At 38.2% G+C, this 13,570-nt stretch overlaps 1 protein-coding gene and 1 long non-coding RNA gene across 3 annotated transcripts; both read right to left on the reverse strand.

Annotated features, from left to right (window-relative positions):
- Positions 1–668: 668 nt before the first annotated feature.
- Positions 669–4,283, reverse strand: LOC116715875 (uncharacterized). Of its 2 annotated transcripts, XR_004338277.1 has the most exons (4): positions 4,006–4,283; positions 2,810–2,865; positions 1,185–1,308; positions 669–715 (listed from the first exon to the last, which is right to left on the reverse strand). It is a non-coding gene; the product is annotated as an uncharacterized LOC116715875 (long non-coding RNA). The 2 variants fall into 2 exon arrangements; XR_004338276.1 differs by lacking the exon at positions 4,006–4,283 and having other exon boundaries at positions 2,810–3,060.
- Positions 4,284–10,181: 5,898 nt separating this feature from the next.
- On the reverse strand, positions 10,182–12,073 carry LOC116716300 (uncharacterized). The gene is made up of 5 exons (XM_032557220.1): positions 12,047–12,073; positions 11,818–11,983; positions 11,614–11,738; positions 10,946–11,242; positions 10,182–10,187 (listed from the first exon to the last, which is right to left on the reverse strand). The coding sequence occupies exons 1-5, from the start codon at positions 12,071–12,073 to the stop codon at positions 10,182–10,184; spliced, it is 621 nt and encodes a 206-aa protein (XP_032413111.1).
- Positions 12,074–13,570: the final 1,497 nt, after the last annotated feature.

Genomic DNA, 13,570 nt, shown 5'->3' on the forward strand with positions numbered 1-13,570 from the left:
GAGTGACCCCAGACACCCAGCATCTCACGCTCACAGGACTCGGTCAGGTCGAGCTGAAATCGCCACTCTTGATCCGTAAACCGACGAGCGAATAGGCCAGGAAACACGGCTGCACAATGTAACAAAAGCAAACCTGAAGCAGCTACGATAATAAATAAAGACAAGCCAGATATGGAGGCACAATATAAGAAAAAGCAATCCCAAAAACGGAAATTAATTGAAACCTTCAATTCATCCATGTGCTGAAGATGTTTGACCATCAATCTGCAGGCTCTCTGTTCTTCTTCATCACAGCATCTATTTTGTTGCAGTCCTTGTCTGCTCTGGTTTGGTTCTTCTCAAGTTTACCTTCTATCTCTGAATGTTTAAAGACGCGATCTGATAGAAGGTCATCAAGGAGCTGTTAACTCTCAATATTATTGGTGAATATTGTGATGAAAATATTGACTGATTAACAAACATTTTCATCACTTTTTTTCTCCTTTCTTTATCATCACCAGCACATAAGTTCCAGTTACACCAGCTGAAATAATTGATCACTAAAAGACTTTTAAACCATAAATTTCCAAATCTCAACTAAAGACGTGGATCTGGTCCAACAGAGACGACAGGAGGCTCTGATTGGAGGAGTTCAGTCTCACCTGGAGAACAGCTGCTCTGATTGGCTGTCGGCCATTCAGCTCCTGTTCTGGGTCTTTCTTCACACTCACAGCTCCTGTAAAGACATTTCTTCATCAGTGAAATATTTCACTATCAACAGGCTGGAGCTGAACATGTTCATGAAGGTCCACCACAAACTAGAGACCAGAACTGGGTCAGAACAGAACCTGAGATCGTTGATGATCTCTGGTTTGAAGTTCTTCATTGTATCATATCTGGTATCATGACTGATACCAGTGTTCCCAGTCTGGAAGCTCCAGTGCTTCACTGGGTTTAGAGACAATCTGAGTCGTTGCTCCTCACATTGTTGGTTGTTTTTGTTTTCATGCAACATTTTCATCATTGATTCATTCAGACTTTCATTCAAACTCTGATTTACTGACCAACATCCTTCATGACTAACTTTAAATTAATATCTCAGAAAATTAAGTTACTGTTAATTAAAACACTGAGATCAACCAGTTAATATCTTTTATTTTATATCTCTATAGATTCACATGAATCAGTTAGAAAATGGTTCTTACTTTCTGTCTGATGGTTCAGGTTCATTACTGAAGTCTGGAGGATGACCTTTGGACAGGTCACTCCTCATAGATGGACTGATGGATCCTGGAGGTTCTGCTCTGTCCTGATCTTCCATCTTCTGGCCTTTTGGAGAGAGAAACCAGAACCAGTCAGTCCAGTGATCCGGTTCCAGTAACTGTCCTGTGAAGCAGAAAGCTGGTTCCCATCATGTGTTCAGAGGATCAGAGTGAATCATTTGAATGAATGAGTGAACATTTCCTATGAACTAGTGAACTTATTTAGCTCCCAGTGGACTTGAACGCATCATGACTCTATTGTAGCTCTGTATGGAGGGAGTCAGTGAGCAGAAGGTTCTGAGGGAGCAGCAGCTCAGGTCGGGTCCACAGCTCTCCTCCAGACAGAACCGGGTCCAGCTGGGATCTCAGCAACATGTCAGCCTCTGTGTGCAGCTCAGCAGGATTTCCTCTCAGCTCAAGAGACACAAAGCAGCTTTCAGGGACCACAGCATCCAGCTGAGGTACCAGCTGGACCCACTGCAAGGAATCATGGGTAAACAGCTGCTTCAATAGGGGGATGAAGCCCCCAAACACTCAGCGAGGCCTGAAACATATTTAGTCTATTGATCTGATTGAACTTCAAAATAAAGAGACACATTAATGCAACTCTTTTAGTTAGAAACTAGTTTGTTACAACTGATCTAAAACGTTTGTGAAATTATTTATTTTATTATTATTGCTCCATTTAAAAGTTTTGTTATTTTTAGGGTTGAACCGACTGCAGTTTTCTGGCTGATCGATTCCGATTTTGCAGATACTGATTGCTAAACACAGCAACCTTTCAGGTAAGAGTCAGTCTGGATCTGGATGCATTTTTCCAGCAGAGCTTTGAGAGACAAAGAGTTTCTTCCTGCTGAAAGGAGCAACAAGAGGAAAACCTGGAAAAAGACCAAACTCAGTGAGGAGGAAGAGAGGAAATCTGTGGACGGCTTAAAGCCGGTTCTGATCCACAGACAAGAAAAACATCAGTTTCTGCTGAACCCCAGACTGATGAGGGACGGAGTGATGTGATTCACTTCCTGCTGATTTCAACAAGCAGAGAAACTAGTTTACAATGTTTTAGTTCTGCTTTTTAGGTTAAAACACCAGAGAGAGTCGCTGCAGCAAGAACTGATGGACTGTAAAAGTTACATTAAGTTCTCAGTTTATTTAGATTAAATCTGAAAAGTTCATTATTGCTCCACACAAACAGATCAGCTTTAGATGCTGCTGTCATGGTAGATCATAGCTGATCATTCACCAGGTTAACTGCGCAGTAACTGAGCTGTGTGTTTATAGTGTGTTCAATATTTCTCTTTTTGTTCCTTATAGTCGCATAATGTAACCTCACTTAGCATCACTTTATAAGCAGCAACGTCTCACAATAAAGTTTTTCATTTGATCTAATTCCTTTCTAGATCAGGCCTTCAATAAAGTAAACAGAGCGCTGCTGCGGGGACCAGGCCCTATGAGAGCCGAGCGACCCAGGCCGAGGTGACTGAGGCCCCGGGAAGCCTCGGTGGGTTCATCGGTTAGAAAGGCTCCAGAGAGCCGAGAGACACGGAGGGACCCGGAGCGGCAACACTTACCTCTAGTAACAAGTCAACAAGTTATTTCCATCCTGCAGCTCAAAATGGAGGCTGATCTGAAGGAGACCAAAGTTGGTTTCAGTTTCTATTTTCACAGGAAGTCACGTAACTTGTTTTTTCCTCTACAGCCAAAGTTTGATTCATCCGAATAAACATTAATAGTTCAGTTAGATTTAACAGAGTGAAAAAACTAGAGTGAAGATGGAAAAGCTTCAGTATTTCTGTTTTGCTGTTAGTGAAGCAGATCTGAAGCTGAGCAGCTTTTTTCATGGATTCAGCAGAAAACCAGCAGAACAAACTGCAGTTTAACAGGCGTTTGATGGAGGATTATGAGCGCTCACTGCCCTCTGGTGGTGAACTATCGCAACTACAGATATTCCTCTTCATATTAATTACAGTTTATTTGATCTCATTTTCACTTTTATCAGGCCAAATCAAATCAGCTTACATTAATGTTAAATAAGAGTCACTGCAGGGTTAGTACATGGAAAATAAAACTAAACTTACTTTAGTAAAAATCCTCCAAAAAAGATTAATTGTGGGAAATTGTGAGAATCAAAATGTAAATAAATGTAAATGTAGATAAAAAAAATGTGTTTGATATATAATCCAAACAGCTCAGACCATAACATCACACAGGATGAAAACACATAATGGATAAATATTATATGGAAAAAGTTAATAAAGTTTAAAATATTAGTACTTAATATTACTTAGTTAAATGCAGTATTTTGTAGAACTGAATTAATCTGTAAATAAATGTATTACACATACAATATTATGCTGCTGATGTTAATGTCATTTAAATACTTTTATCTGTTTTTAAAGACTGTCTACAGAAATAAGAAAATTATACGGTGGTGGTGCAAAACCTCAGCAGAGTTTAATTTCCTGCTTTTGAATAAAAGTTTCAGGAAGGAAACAAGAAAAGTAAAATTTATTATTTAATATGAAAACTAATTGAGAAAATTAACTCTTTTATATCGCTCTTAATGTGAAAGTACTCACAGGAAGTGAATGTGGTTTGTAAACGCTCTAACTTTATCAAGTAGCTGTAGTTACCATCTGTGTCCACTAGAGGGCAAAACCCGCCCTGCTCTGATAATAATAGTTCAGTTCGCGGCTCTGCAGCTAAAACATCAACATCATTCTGACTGTTTCCAGGATAATTTAACTTTTCATAAATATTTTCCTACCTTCAGACCGGAAGCTCAGCATATTAGCGTCTAAACCAGAGTTGTAGAGCTTTGATTCAGCTCTGTTGGAGCTGAAGCTCCAGTTTAGGAGCCACAGCTCCTCTGAAGCTGCTGCTGGAGCCTGTTAGCATCGTTAGCTCCGCTCAGAGTCTCTGCGGCTGTTTTCATCTCTGTGGAGCTGCTTCTAGTTCACACTGACAGAGAAAACATTGACATGAACCCAGGAGAAGAATCTGTCTTCATTTATCTCACTGGGAATCAGTGAGATAGAAGTGAGAACCTACAATTAAGCTATAAAAAATTATAAACACACTTCCTGTGACGTCTTTCAAAATAAAACAACGGAAAATATAATAACAGTACAGTTCTAGTTTAACCCTCTATGGCAGGGGTGTCAAACTCAATTTCACCAAGGGCCACTTCAGCATATTGGCCACCCTCAATGGGCCACATTGACGGTATAAATCAGGAATGCCCAAGTGCAGTCCTCCAGACGGCAACTTTTAGATGTGTCCCTGCTAAAACATACCCCAGACAAAAAGTTGACTTCCCTCATTAGCAGCAACTCAGTTCTGTAGAGGGCTATGAATGAGTCAATGATCCAGGTGTGTTAGAGAAAGAACGCATCTAAAGTTGCAGAGTGATAGGTCTGGAAAACTAGACTTGGTCAACCCTAGCATAAATGTATGAAAATACAATGTTAAAAATAAATTAAACAACACCTCATATTGTTAAATAACTGATTTTATGTATTCAAGTTTTAAATATTACATTTTGAGTTTGCATGGATGTGAAATTACTGCTCAGTTTAAAAATTACAGTATTTTTAAACTGAGCAGTTTAAAAATATGCTCAGTATTTTTAAACTGCTCAGCTAAACTTCGCTCTTTAGCTTGTTAGCTTGTCGATGTTTCAGTTTTATTCGCTGGGAAAATTAATCTTTGTCTGCTTTGAAGATAAGCAGACAAATAATAAAAAACAAGTTTTGATATTAACTCTCAACTTCATTCACAAAACTTTTTTGTTATTTATTACACAACGAACATGCATTTCACATAAGAACAAAACAATGAGGTGATGTTGTCTGTCCTTGAACACAACGCTGATCCCTCTTCACCCCGTCACCAACTCACACACATCCTCATTGTGTTGTGTTCTGTAAATAAACAAAACACAAGCAAAATCAATAAACTATATGCATATTCCAGTATACTGAGTTTTGGTTTTACATTCATTCTATTTAAATTTAGTTTGTTTGTGCTTACCAATGTTTTCTGGCCGGATGTCTGGCACCGTTTTCCCCTGGTCAGTTCGTCGATGTCTGGTTTTAGTTCTATTCTATGAGGGGCCGTTTAGGACAAAATTTACGTTTTGTCTCTCACACACTACCAAAAAGTCTCGCATACTCCAAAAAAGTAGCCACGCACACTCCAAAAAATTACGTTTTGTCTCTCACACACTACCAAAAAGTCTCGCATACTCCAAAAAAGTAGCCACGCACACTCCAAAAAATTACGTTTTGTCTCTCACACACTACCAAAAACTCTCGCATACTCAAAAAAAATTACATTTTGTCTCTCACACACTACCAAAAACTCACGCATACTCAAAAAAATAGCCACGCACACTCAAAAATTACTCACGCACATTCAAAAAATACTCAAATTGCGTATACACACACTACTAAAATGTCACACACACACACACAAACGTTAACTTTCTCGCTCACATACACTACTACCAGCTCGCTCACATACACAGAAACGTTAACTTTCTCGCACACATACACTGCTAACAGCTCGCACACACACAGACGTTTATCTCTCACATACACAAGACTAAAGTTGAACACACACACAGTACTAAGACTCGTTTTATGTATGTGTGAGAGCGAGACTTTTTATGAATGTGTGAGAGCGAGACTCTTTATGAATGTGTGAGAGCGAGACTTTTTATGAATGTGTGAGAGCGAGACTCTTTTTGAATGTGTGAGAGCGAGACTTTTTATGAATGTGTGAGAGCGAGACTCTTTTTGAATGTGTGAGAGCGAGACTTTTTATGAATGTGTGAGAGCGAGACTTTTTATGAATGTGTGAGAGCGAGACTCTTTTTGAATGTGTGAGAGCGAGACTCTTTTTGAATGTGTGAGAGTTGTCACGGAAGAGGCGGGGCATAATTTTTGGATCACACTGCGCATGCGTAGATCCTAAACTATAAGTTTCGATTGTTGACTCACTGTATGTTCTATTACTTAGTATATTTGTGCTTTTAAATATATATAGAACGTTTAACTTTCTTGTAGATTAAATGTGCTATAGAAATAAATGTGCTATAGAAATAAATGAAATAAATAAACTAGTTGGCGCCGGTTAATAATTCCTGTAATACTGGCACCCAGTGGACAGATTGTACTACAGCAATTTTGCTATTTTTAATCAATCAATCAGATTCATTTATTTCTATAGCACATTTAATCTACAAGAAAGTTAAACGTTCTATATATATTTAAAAGCACAAATATACTAAGTAATAGAACATACAGTGAGTCAACAATCGAAACTTATAGTTTAGGATCTACGCATGCGCAGTTTGATCCAAAAATTATGCCCCGCCTCTTCCGTGACAACTCTCACACATTCAAAAAGAGTGTCGCTCTCACACATTCAAAAAGAGTCTGGCTCTCACACATTCATAAAACGAGTCTTAGTACTGTGTGTGTGTTCAACTTTAGTCTTGTGTATGTGAGAGATAAACGTCTGTGTGTGTGCGAGCTGTTAGCAGTGTATGTGTGCGAGAAAGTTAACGTTTGTGTGTATGTGCGCGAGCTGGTAGTAGTGTATGTGAGCGAGCTGGTAGTAGTGTATGTGTGCGAGAAAGTTAACGTTTGTGTGTGTGTGTGTGACATTTTAGTAGTGTGTGTATACGCAATTTGAGTATTTTTTGAATGTGCGTGAGTAATTTTTGAGTGTGCGTGGCTATTTTTTTGAGTATGCGTGAGTTTTTGGTAGTGTGTGAGAGACAAAATGTAATTTTTTTGAGTATGCGAGAGTTTTTGGTAGTGTGTGAGAGACAAAATGTAATTTTTTTGAGTATGCGAGGCTATTTTTTTGAGTATGCGTGAGTTTTTGGTAGTGTGTGAGGGACAAAACGTAATTTTTTGGAGTGTGCGAGGCTATTTTTTTGGAGTATGCGAGAGTTTTTGGTAGTGTGTGAGAGACAAAACGTAATTTTTTGGAGTGTGCGTGGCTATTTTTTTGGAGTATGCGAGACTTTTTGGTAGTGTGTGAGAGACAAAACGTAATTTTTTGGAGTGTGCGTGGCTACTTTTTTGGAGTATGCGAGACTTTTTGGTAGTGTGTGAGAGACAAAACGTAAATTTTGTCCTAAACGGCCCCTCATACTATTCTGTGGCAATCCGCAAAACGGCGTGTAGGTTTTCGTCTGTAATGCGCGATCTGTGCTTGGTCTTGTTTAAATTCATTATTGAAAACATCTGTTCGCACAGATAGGTGCTTCCAAACGTGGACAAAACACGAGCTGCATGGAGTCGAAGCTGTGGCATCAAATCAGGGGGCAGGAGACGGTAAAAGTCCTCGATTGAAACATCACGGGACTTCGCTCTTTAGCTTGTTAGCTTGTCGATGTTTCAGTTTTATTCGCTGGGAAAATTAATAATCAGCTTGAGGTGACTCTGCTGCACTCTAGTGGCGAGAAGCCGTAATGTTGGTTGGTAAGAATCGGAAGGCATTATGGGATATGTAGTTTGTAGTCAATTCGTGCTCAAAACCTATTTTAAGTCAATCAATGGGGCTGTAAAACGGTGGTAGGGGGGAGAGGGCCACATAAAATGACGTAGCGGGCCACATGTGGCCCGCGGGCCTTGAGTTTGACACATGTGCTCTATGGCATGGCGTTGCCCTCAGGCAACAAACCACATATCTGTACCTCACATTGCTCCTTTATTTTATTTTTTGGGGGGCATGATTTTTGACATATTTTTGTCCAAAAAAAAGTTTTTTTATGAATATAGTTTTTGTTTGATTTGTATTTCATTTCTCATAATCAGTGTAGAAAATCTTGGTGTTCTAGACCAATGTTACCCTGAGGCAACAAACCCAAATCTGGTTCCAGGAGGTGTCAGAGTCCGATTTTATGATTGACATGTAATTAGGGACCACCAAGCTCCCAAAGAATGCAGGAAAATATTTTTTCCCCCAAAAAATAAAAAGTCATGCCATAGAGGGTTAAAGAAGCTTTCAAGGAAAAAAACTGTATTGATTAATTAAAATGTTCCCATGTATTTTATTTAAACATCTTCAGATTTAATAACGCAAAATAAATTTCTGCCGTAATTAGAAGCTTTAAAATCTAGATCAACTGAACAGGATGCTTCCGTCTTTACTAAATAAAGATGAAAGTTTTTAATTTTATACTTTATTGCTTTGTTGATCTGAATACAGAAACCTAAACATAACGGAGGACTAAAATAAATGTGCTGTTACTATATTTGTACACAAACAGCTACATAGAAAAAACACAAAGAACATTATTAAAAACTTTATTGTCTCATTAAACACCCAGGAACCAACATTAGATAGAAGAAATGTGAAAAAAAATAACTTAACATTGGTGCAAAATACTGCAATTCCCAATATTCCTTTAAGACCCAGCAGATGTCGCTGTAGCTCCATTCAGAGAAGAGAAGCTGCAGCTACTTGAATCATCAGTTCTGATGATGTCACATGCGTAGCGAGTCCGCTACGTCTTAAAATTGTAAGTCAGACTTTTTTCTTTGCCATTTTTCTGTACTCTTTAAAATACAAATGTTCTTTTTTGTAGGTTTCTGTAAAGTGCAGTGAATGGGAATGTTCTGCCGTTGATCCTCACTGTTCTTAGGAAGGAGAAATGTCAGTATGTTTGCAATAATACTGGAATACTGTGATATTAAATTAAAACAATACTCTGTCCTTGGTTAAATATTTTTCACATTTCCTCTAAAGTGTACCTATTGTTTCATTGTACTAATTTTCATAAGCATGTTGTCTGCAAATTTTGAATGTATTGACAATTTGTACAATTCTGTAATAGTATATTGGCAATGTACTCTTGAAAAATGTAAATATATTTAAAATAAAATGTGATTTGTTATGCATGCCTGCATCCAACTCTATGACCAACATTCACCATCCGACCCGGTGGAACTGGAGAGGTTCTGAAGGAGGAATGGCAGAGGATCCCCAAATCCAGCTGTGAAAAACTAGTTGCATCATTTCCAAGAAGACTCATGGCTGTACAAGCTAAAAAGGGGTTTCTACTGAGCAAAAGGTCTGAATACTTATGATCATGTGATGTTTCAGTTTTTCTTTTTTTTAATAAATTTACAAAGCTTTCTACAATTCTGTATGTTTTCTGTCAAGAGGGGATGCTGAGTATACATTAATGAGAAATAATATGAACTTTTCTGAGATTAGCAAATGGCTGCAATGAAACAGAGTGAGAAATTTAAAGGGGTATGAATACGTTTCATTCATTAATTCACCAGGGACTTTGATTTTCCTCATTAAAACAAAATCAGAGTAAAGGAAAAACATGGATATTTGAAATGTCCGTGATTGTATTCAGTGACTCAAATATAAAATACATAAAACAACTTTCCTAGCAAGTTGGCAAACAGCTGTGGAAATTATTGCTGTGATTCAACCAACAATTTTATGATTTTCTAATGAGCAAACATTTAAAACCAGAAAGACTCAGAAATGGAGCGATGGTCAGAAAGAGGTCAAGTTTTCCATATTAAAGAAAGTCCATAAAGTAACGCATTTGATCCAAAATGTCTGATTCAATCTGGATTTTCTACTGATAAAAGCCCAGAGAAATCCTCTCTGATCAATAAATTATTGACTTCATATTGAAATATTTTCCATCCACCAATCAGGAACCCAGATATCTCAGCCGGGCCACAAACACTCAGAACCTACTGGTACCAGTTTGACTCCACTATGAAACTGGGAGCAAACTCAGCTTGTTGTCTGGGTTACAGATGAAAACTCAGAGAAAATCAGAGTTCCTGATTGAAACCAGGTGCTGCAGTTCTGCATCATAAACAGAACCAGAACCAGAACCAGGCCCAGTTCTGGTTCTGGTTCTGTCCAGCAGCTCAAAGAGAGAAAACCCAGTCAGGACTGGAAACCAGAAGAATGTGCACAGTAAAAATGCCAGTGTTGAATTAACACCCACAGTGTTAATTTTAACACCCACAAAGTGTCTATATGTGTCCAAGTCAGCTGGTGTTAAAGTAACACTTTTCAAAGTGTTAAAAGGTTGACACCCATTTTTTGTTAGATTAACACCAGATATTGTTAATATTCAACAATACCGAGTGTCACATTAACATTACAACGGTGTTAGTGTTAAAATATAATGTCAAAAGTAACACCAGTGTAGTGTTAACCTCAAAACATAATGTGTGTTAAAAAGGTAAATAATTGACCCCACAAGGTGTCAATATTAACCAAATCCAGTGGTAAAAAAATATTCAAAACAATACACAGAAATGGAAAGTTCAACTTTTATTAAACCCATTTCAGTATTACAGACCTTCAATGCACAGCTCATACAAAATAGTAGCGGGGCACAGAAGTACTACTCAATGTGTCATCAGCACAAACATCATCGGTCTCAATACTATCTGTTCCAACATTGTCCACATAAACAGAATCTATGGCAATAGTGTCTCCATGTTCTTTCATCAAGTGCTTTTTGAACCCAGAATATGTGTAAAAAACAGATGAACAGCTATGTTCCCCACATTTCAAACGCAACTTGTGCCCTGGATACAAAGCATAACTAAATTTCAAATGCTGAAAAAGAGTTGAAGAATTTCTGTGCTGAACCTTACAAATGTAACATGTTGGCATATTTAAGTGTTGTTAATTCTCACTCTGATTTCCTTGACTCTGGGGCTCTCCTTTGTTGTTGCCGCATCAATCCCATAAACTGTTGTTTGGATGAATGTGTAGAAGTTGAAGAGGGTTGCATCGTAGGACACAGCAAACACAAAGTGCGCCTTAAAAAGTTCATCGAAGGCAGCCACTGCAGTCTGTGCCACACAAGGATTGGGCTTCTGATCCAGGATGATGTAGAACTTCTGAATACGGCTCTTCTTCTCTCCAACGCTGAGGAGGAAGGGCTGTGCAGATTCAACTTTTCCAAGGAATGTCGCCATGCTTGTCCCCACCTAAGATTAAAAGACAGCACATGGTGGGGTTTTAGTCCCTCACTAGCAACAAATTAAGAACATTTTCCACCTTCCTTTAACTGTGAACATGCCATAAAAGGGGATGCGACTTGCAAGGAAACTCCTGTGAGCTTAAGTGAAAAGATCAGTTCTAATGGGCTCATACAATTCTTTGTGCCATTATTTTCCCATAACCAACTTTTTGTTCCATTTTGTCATAAAATTAACCCTGATCTCTCCCATCCCCTCCAAAAATAACTATAAATTTATAATACAAATAATGCCAAATAATGACTTTACATTTTACAGTCTTGTAAAAAGGAGATCAATTTACAGTAAGTGAAGCACAATAATTCATGTCAAAAACATACCTTCATGAACTTCACAAGACGATCAGCTGCCTCAGTTGCACTAATTTTTACATGTTTCTTCCCTTTGGCGGTTAGAGGCAAGAGATGAACCAGCAGGAGAATGGCTGCCAAGTCGCTATCCCATTCTGATAAAATCATAACAAGCCATGTTGAGAATGCATACATAGAAAAGACTGTTGAACATATTTATTTATCAATACATACCATAATCACTTGATTCCTCCTGAGCAGACAGAAGGTCATCCAGGTGAACGCTCTGTCGAAGGCTTTTGCTGACAGTGATGACCTTTGGTTTGTAGAACGTTGGCCATCTTGCAATGAACTTCCCCGAGAGGTCTTCTCCAAAGAGCATGATGAAGTCCTGCTCAATCTAACAGAATAAAAAATACCATTAAAAAACCCAATTCAAAAGTTGGGTAAAAGTATTTCCCACCTTGACACAACTCACATCTTTTACCATCTTGCTGTCAGGTGGTCCTTCAGCCAGTCGTCATCTCTGTGCTTTGGTTGTTCTCTGTGATCACTGTAGAAGATGAGATCGTTGAGCTTGGAGATTGAACTGACAAGGCTGACCCATCTTCAGAACTGAAGGAAGCGTCTGTTACCTCACTCTCGTCAACGGCGCCCACTGTATAAAGTTTAGAAGACTCATTAGCAAACAACTTAAAATTAACTTCAGATTTATATATTTTTAAAATGCATTAGAAGGAACACTTGTTTTAATGCTTTTAAATCTTACCAAAGTGTTAGTTACTACTTTGAAAGACAATGTAGCAGACCTCAGGAGTTCATCAAAAATATCAGCATCCACATCAACTCCAGAAGATTCCTTCAGGTCTACACAGATTTCACTTGCCAAATTGAATTTAACATGAACTGGAAGGAAACAAATATACTAATCTTAACATGCTCATTATAGCATATGGTTAGAACTGGTAAGAGTCAATTACATTCATAATTTGAAAATATTTAGAATAACATTTTCAGACAACGAACTGGTGGTTGAAATAGTACATTTTATCTTTAATGTTCCCCATATTGTTTGACATAACCGTTTTTATGAAAAATAATGACATAATTATTACTTGAACAAGGACAGGGGTTGGTTAATAAGCATTCGGGCATAATTTATGATAAACTACCTTAAGCTCACTTAATTTAATGGCAGCTGCCACAACATATTTAGTACTCAACTTACCCTCGAGCATGAATTTCAAGTAATCATAGCAGTCATCCGTCACTGGAACCCGAACCCATTTCTGGACGGTCTGATACTCCACTTGAACCAGCATTTCTGCATAACAAAAAAGGGACACGGTCCAAGCTTTGCCACCTTACAGATATTTTAAACCAACCCTTTATCACTTCCACTATCACTTTGAACACGTCAGCTCTGTCAACTATATACACTTCATCCAAGCTAGAGTGTTGAGCTAGCTAGCTAGTCAGAATCTGCTACCGTTTGCAAAGTTAGCTTTTTAGATACACACATCGCCAATATTTCAAATAATACAGAAATACAAGTATTATCCATGGTTTAAAATGACAACTAGAACTTACCAAATACAACCCCTGGCAAAAAGTATGGAATCACCAGTCGTGGATGAGCACTCATTCAGACATTTCATGCTGTAAAACAAACTCAGACCAAAAACATGATACAATATTAAGGTCGTTCCAAAGTGCAACTTGTTGGCTTTCAGGAACACTCAAAGAAATGAAGAGAAAATATTGTGGAAGTCAGTGAATGATACTTTTATTGACCAAGCACAGGGAAATAAATATGGAATCACTCAATTCTGAGGAAAAAAGTGTGGAATCACTCAAATTGGAGGTAGAAAAAAAAGGACACACCCAGTCTATTTCCTTTCCCTAAATGGACACCTGCCCCAGATTAGATGTGCCCGTTAGTGTGCAGTTCAAAACACCTGCAGTCATGACACCTTGGAGGGCTGCT

Source organism: Xiphophorus hellerii, chromosome 24, assembly GCF_003331165.1.
Source record: "Xiphophorus hellerii strain 12219 chromosome 24, Xiphophorus_hellerii-4.1, whole genome shotgun sequence".
NCBI classification, from domain to species: Eukaryota; Metazoa; Chordata; class Actinopteri; order Cyprinodontiformes; family Poeciliidae; genus Xiphophorus; species Xiphophorus hellerii.

Coding starts and splice junctions, on each gene's coding strand:
- LOC116716300 (XM_032557220.1), bottom strand. CDS start 12,073: ATGGTAAAAGATGTGAGTTGTGTCAAG. Junction 11,984..12,046: donor AAGATGTGAGTTGTGTCAAG/GTGGGAAATACT, acceptor TTATTCTGTTAG/ATTGAGCAGGACTTCATCAT. Junction 11,243..11,613: donor GTCTTGTGAAGTTCATGAAG/GTATGTTTTTGA, acceptor TTTTAATCTTAG/GTGGGGACAAGCATGGCGAC.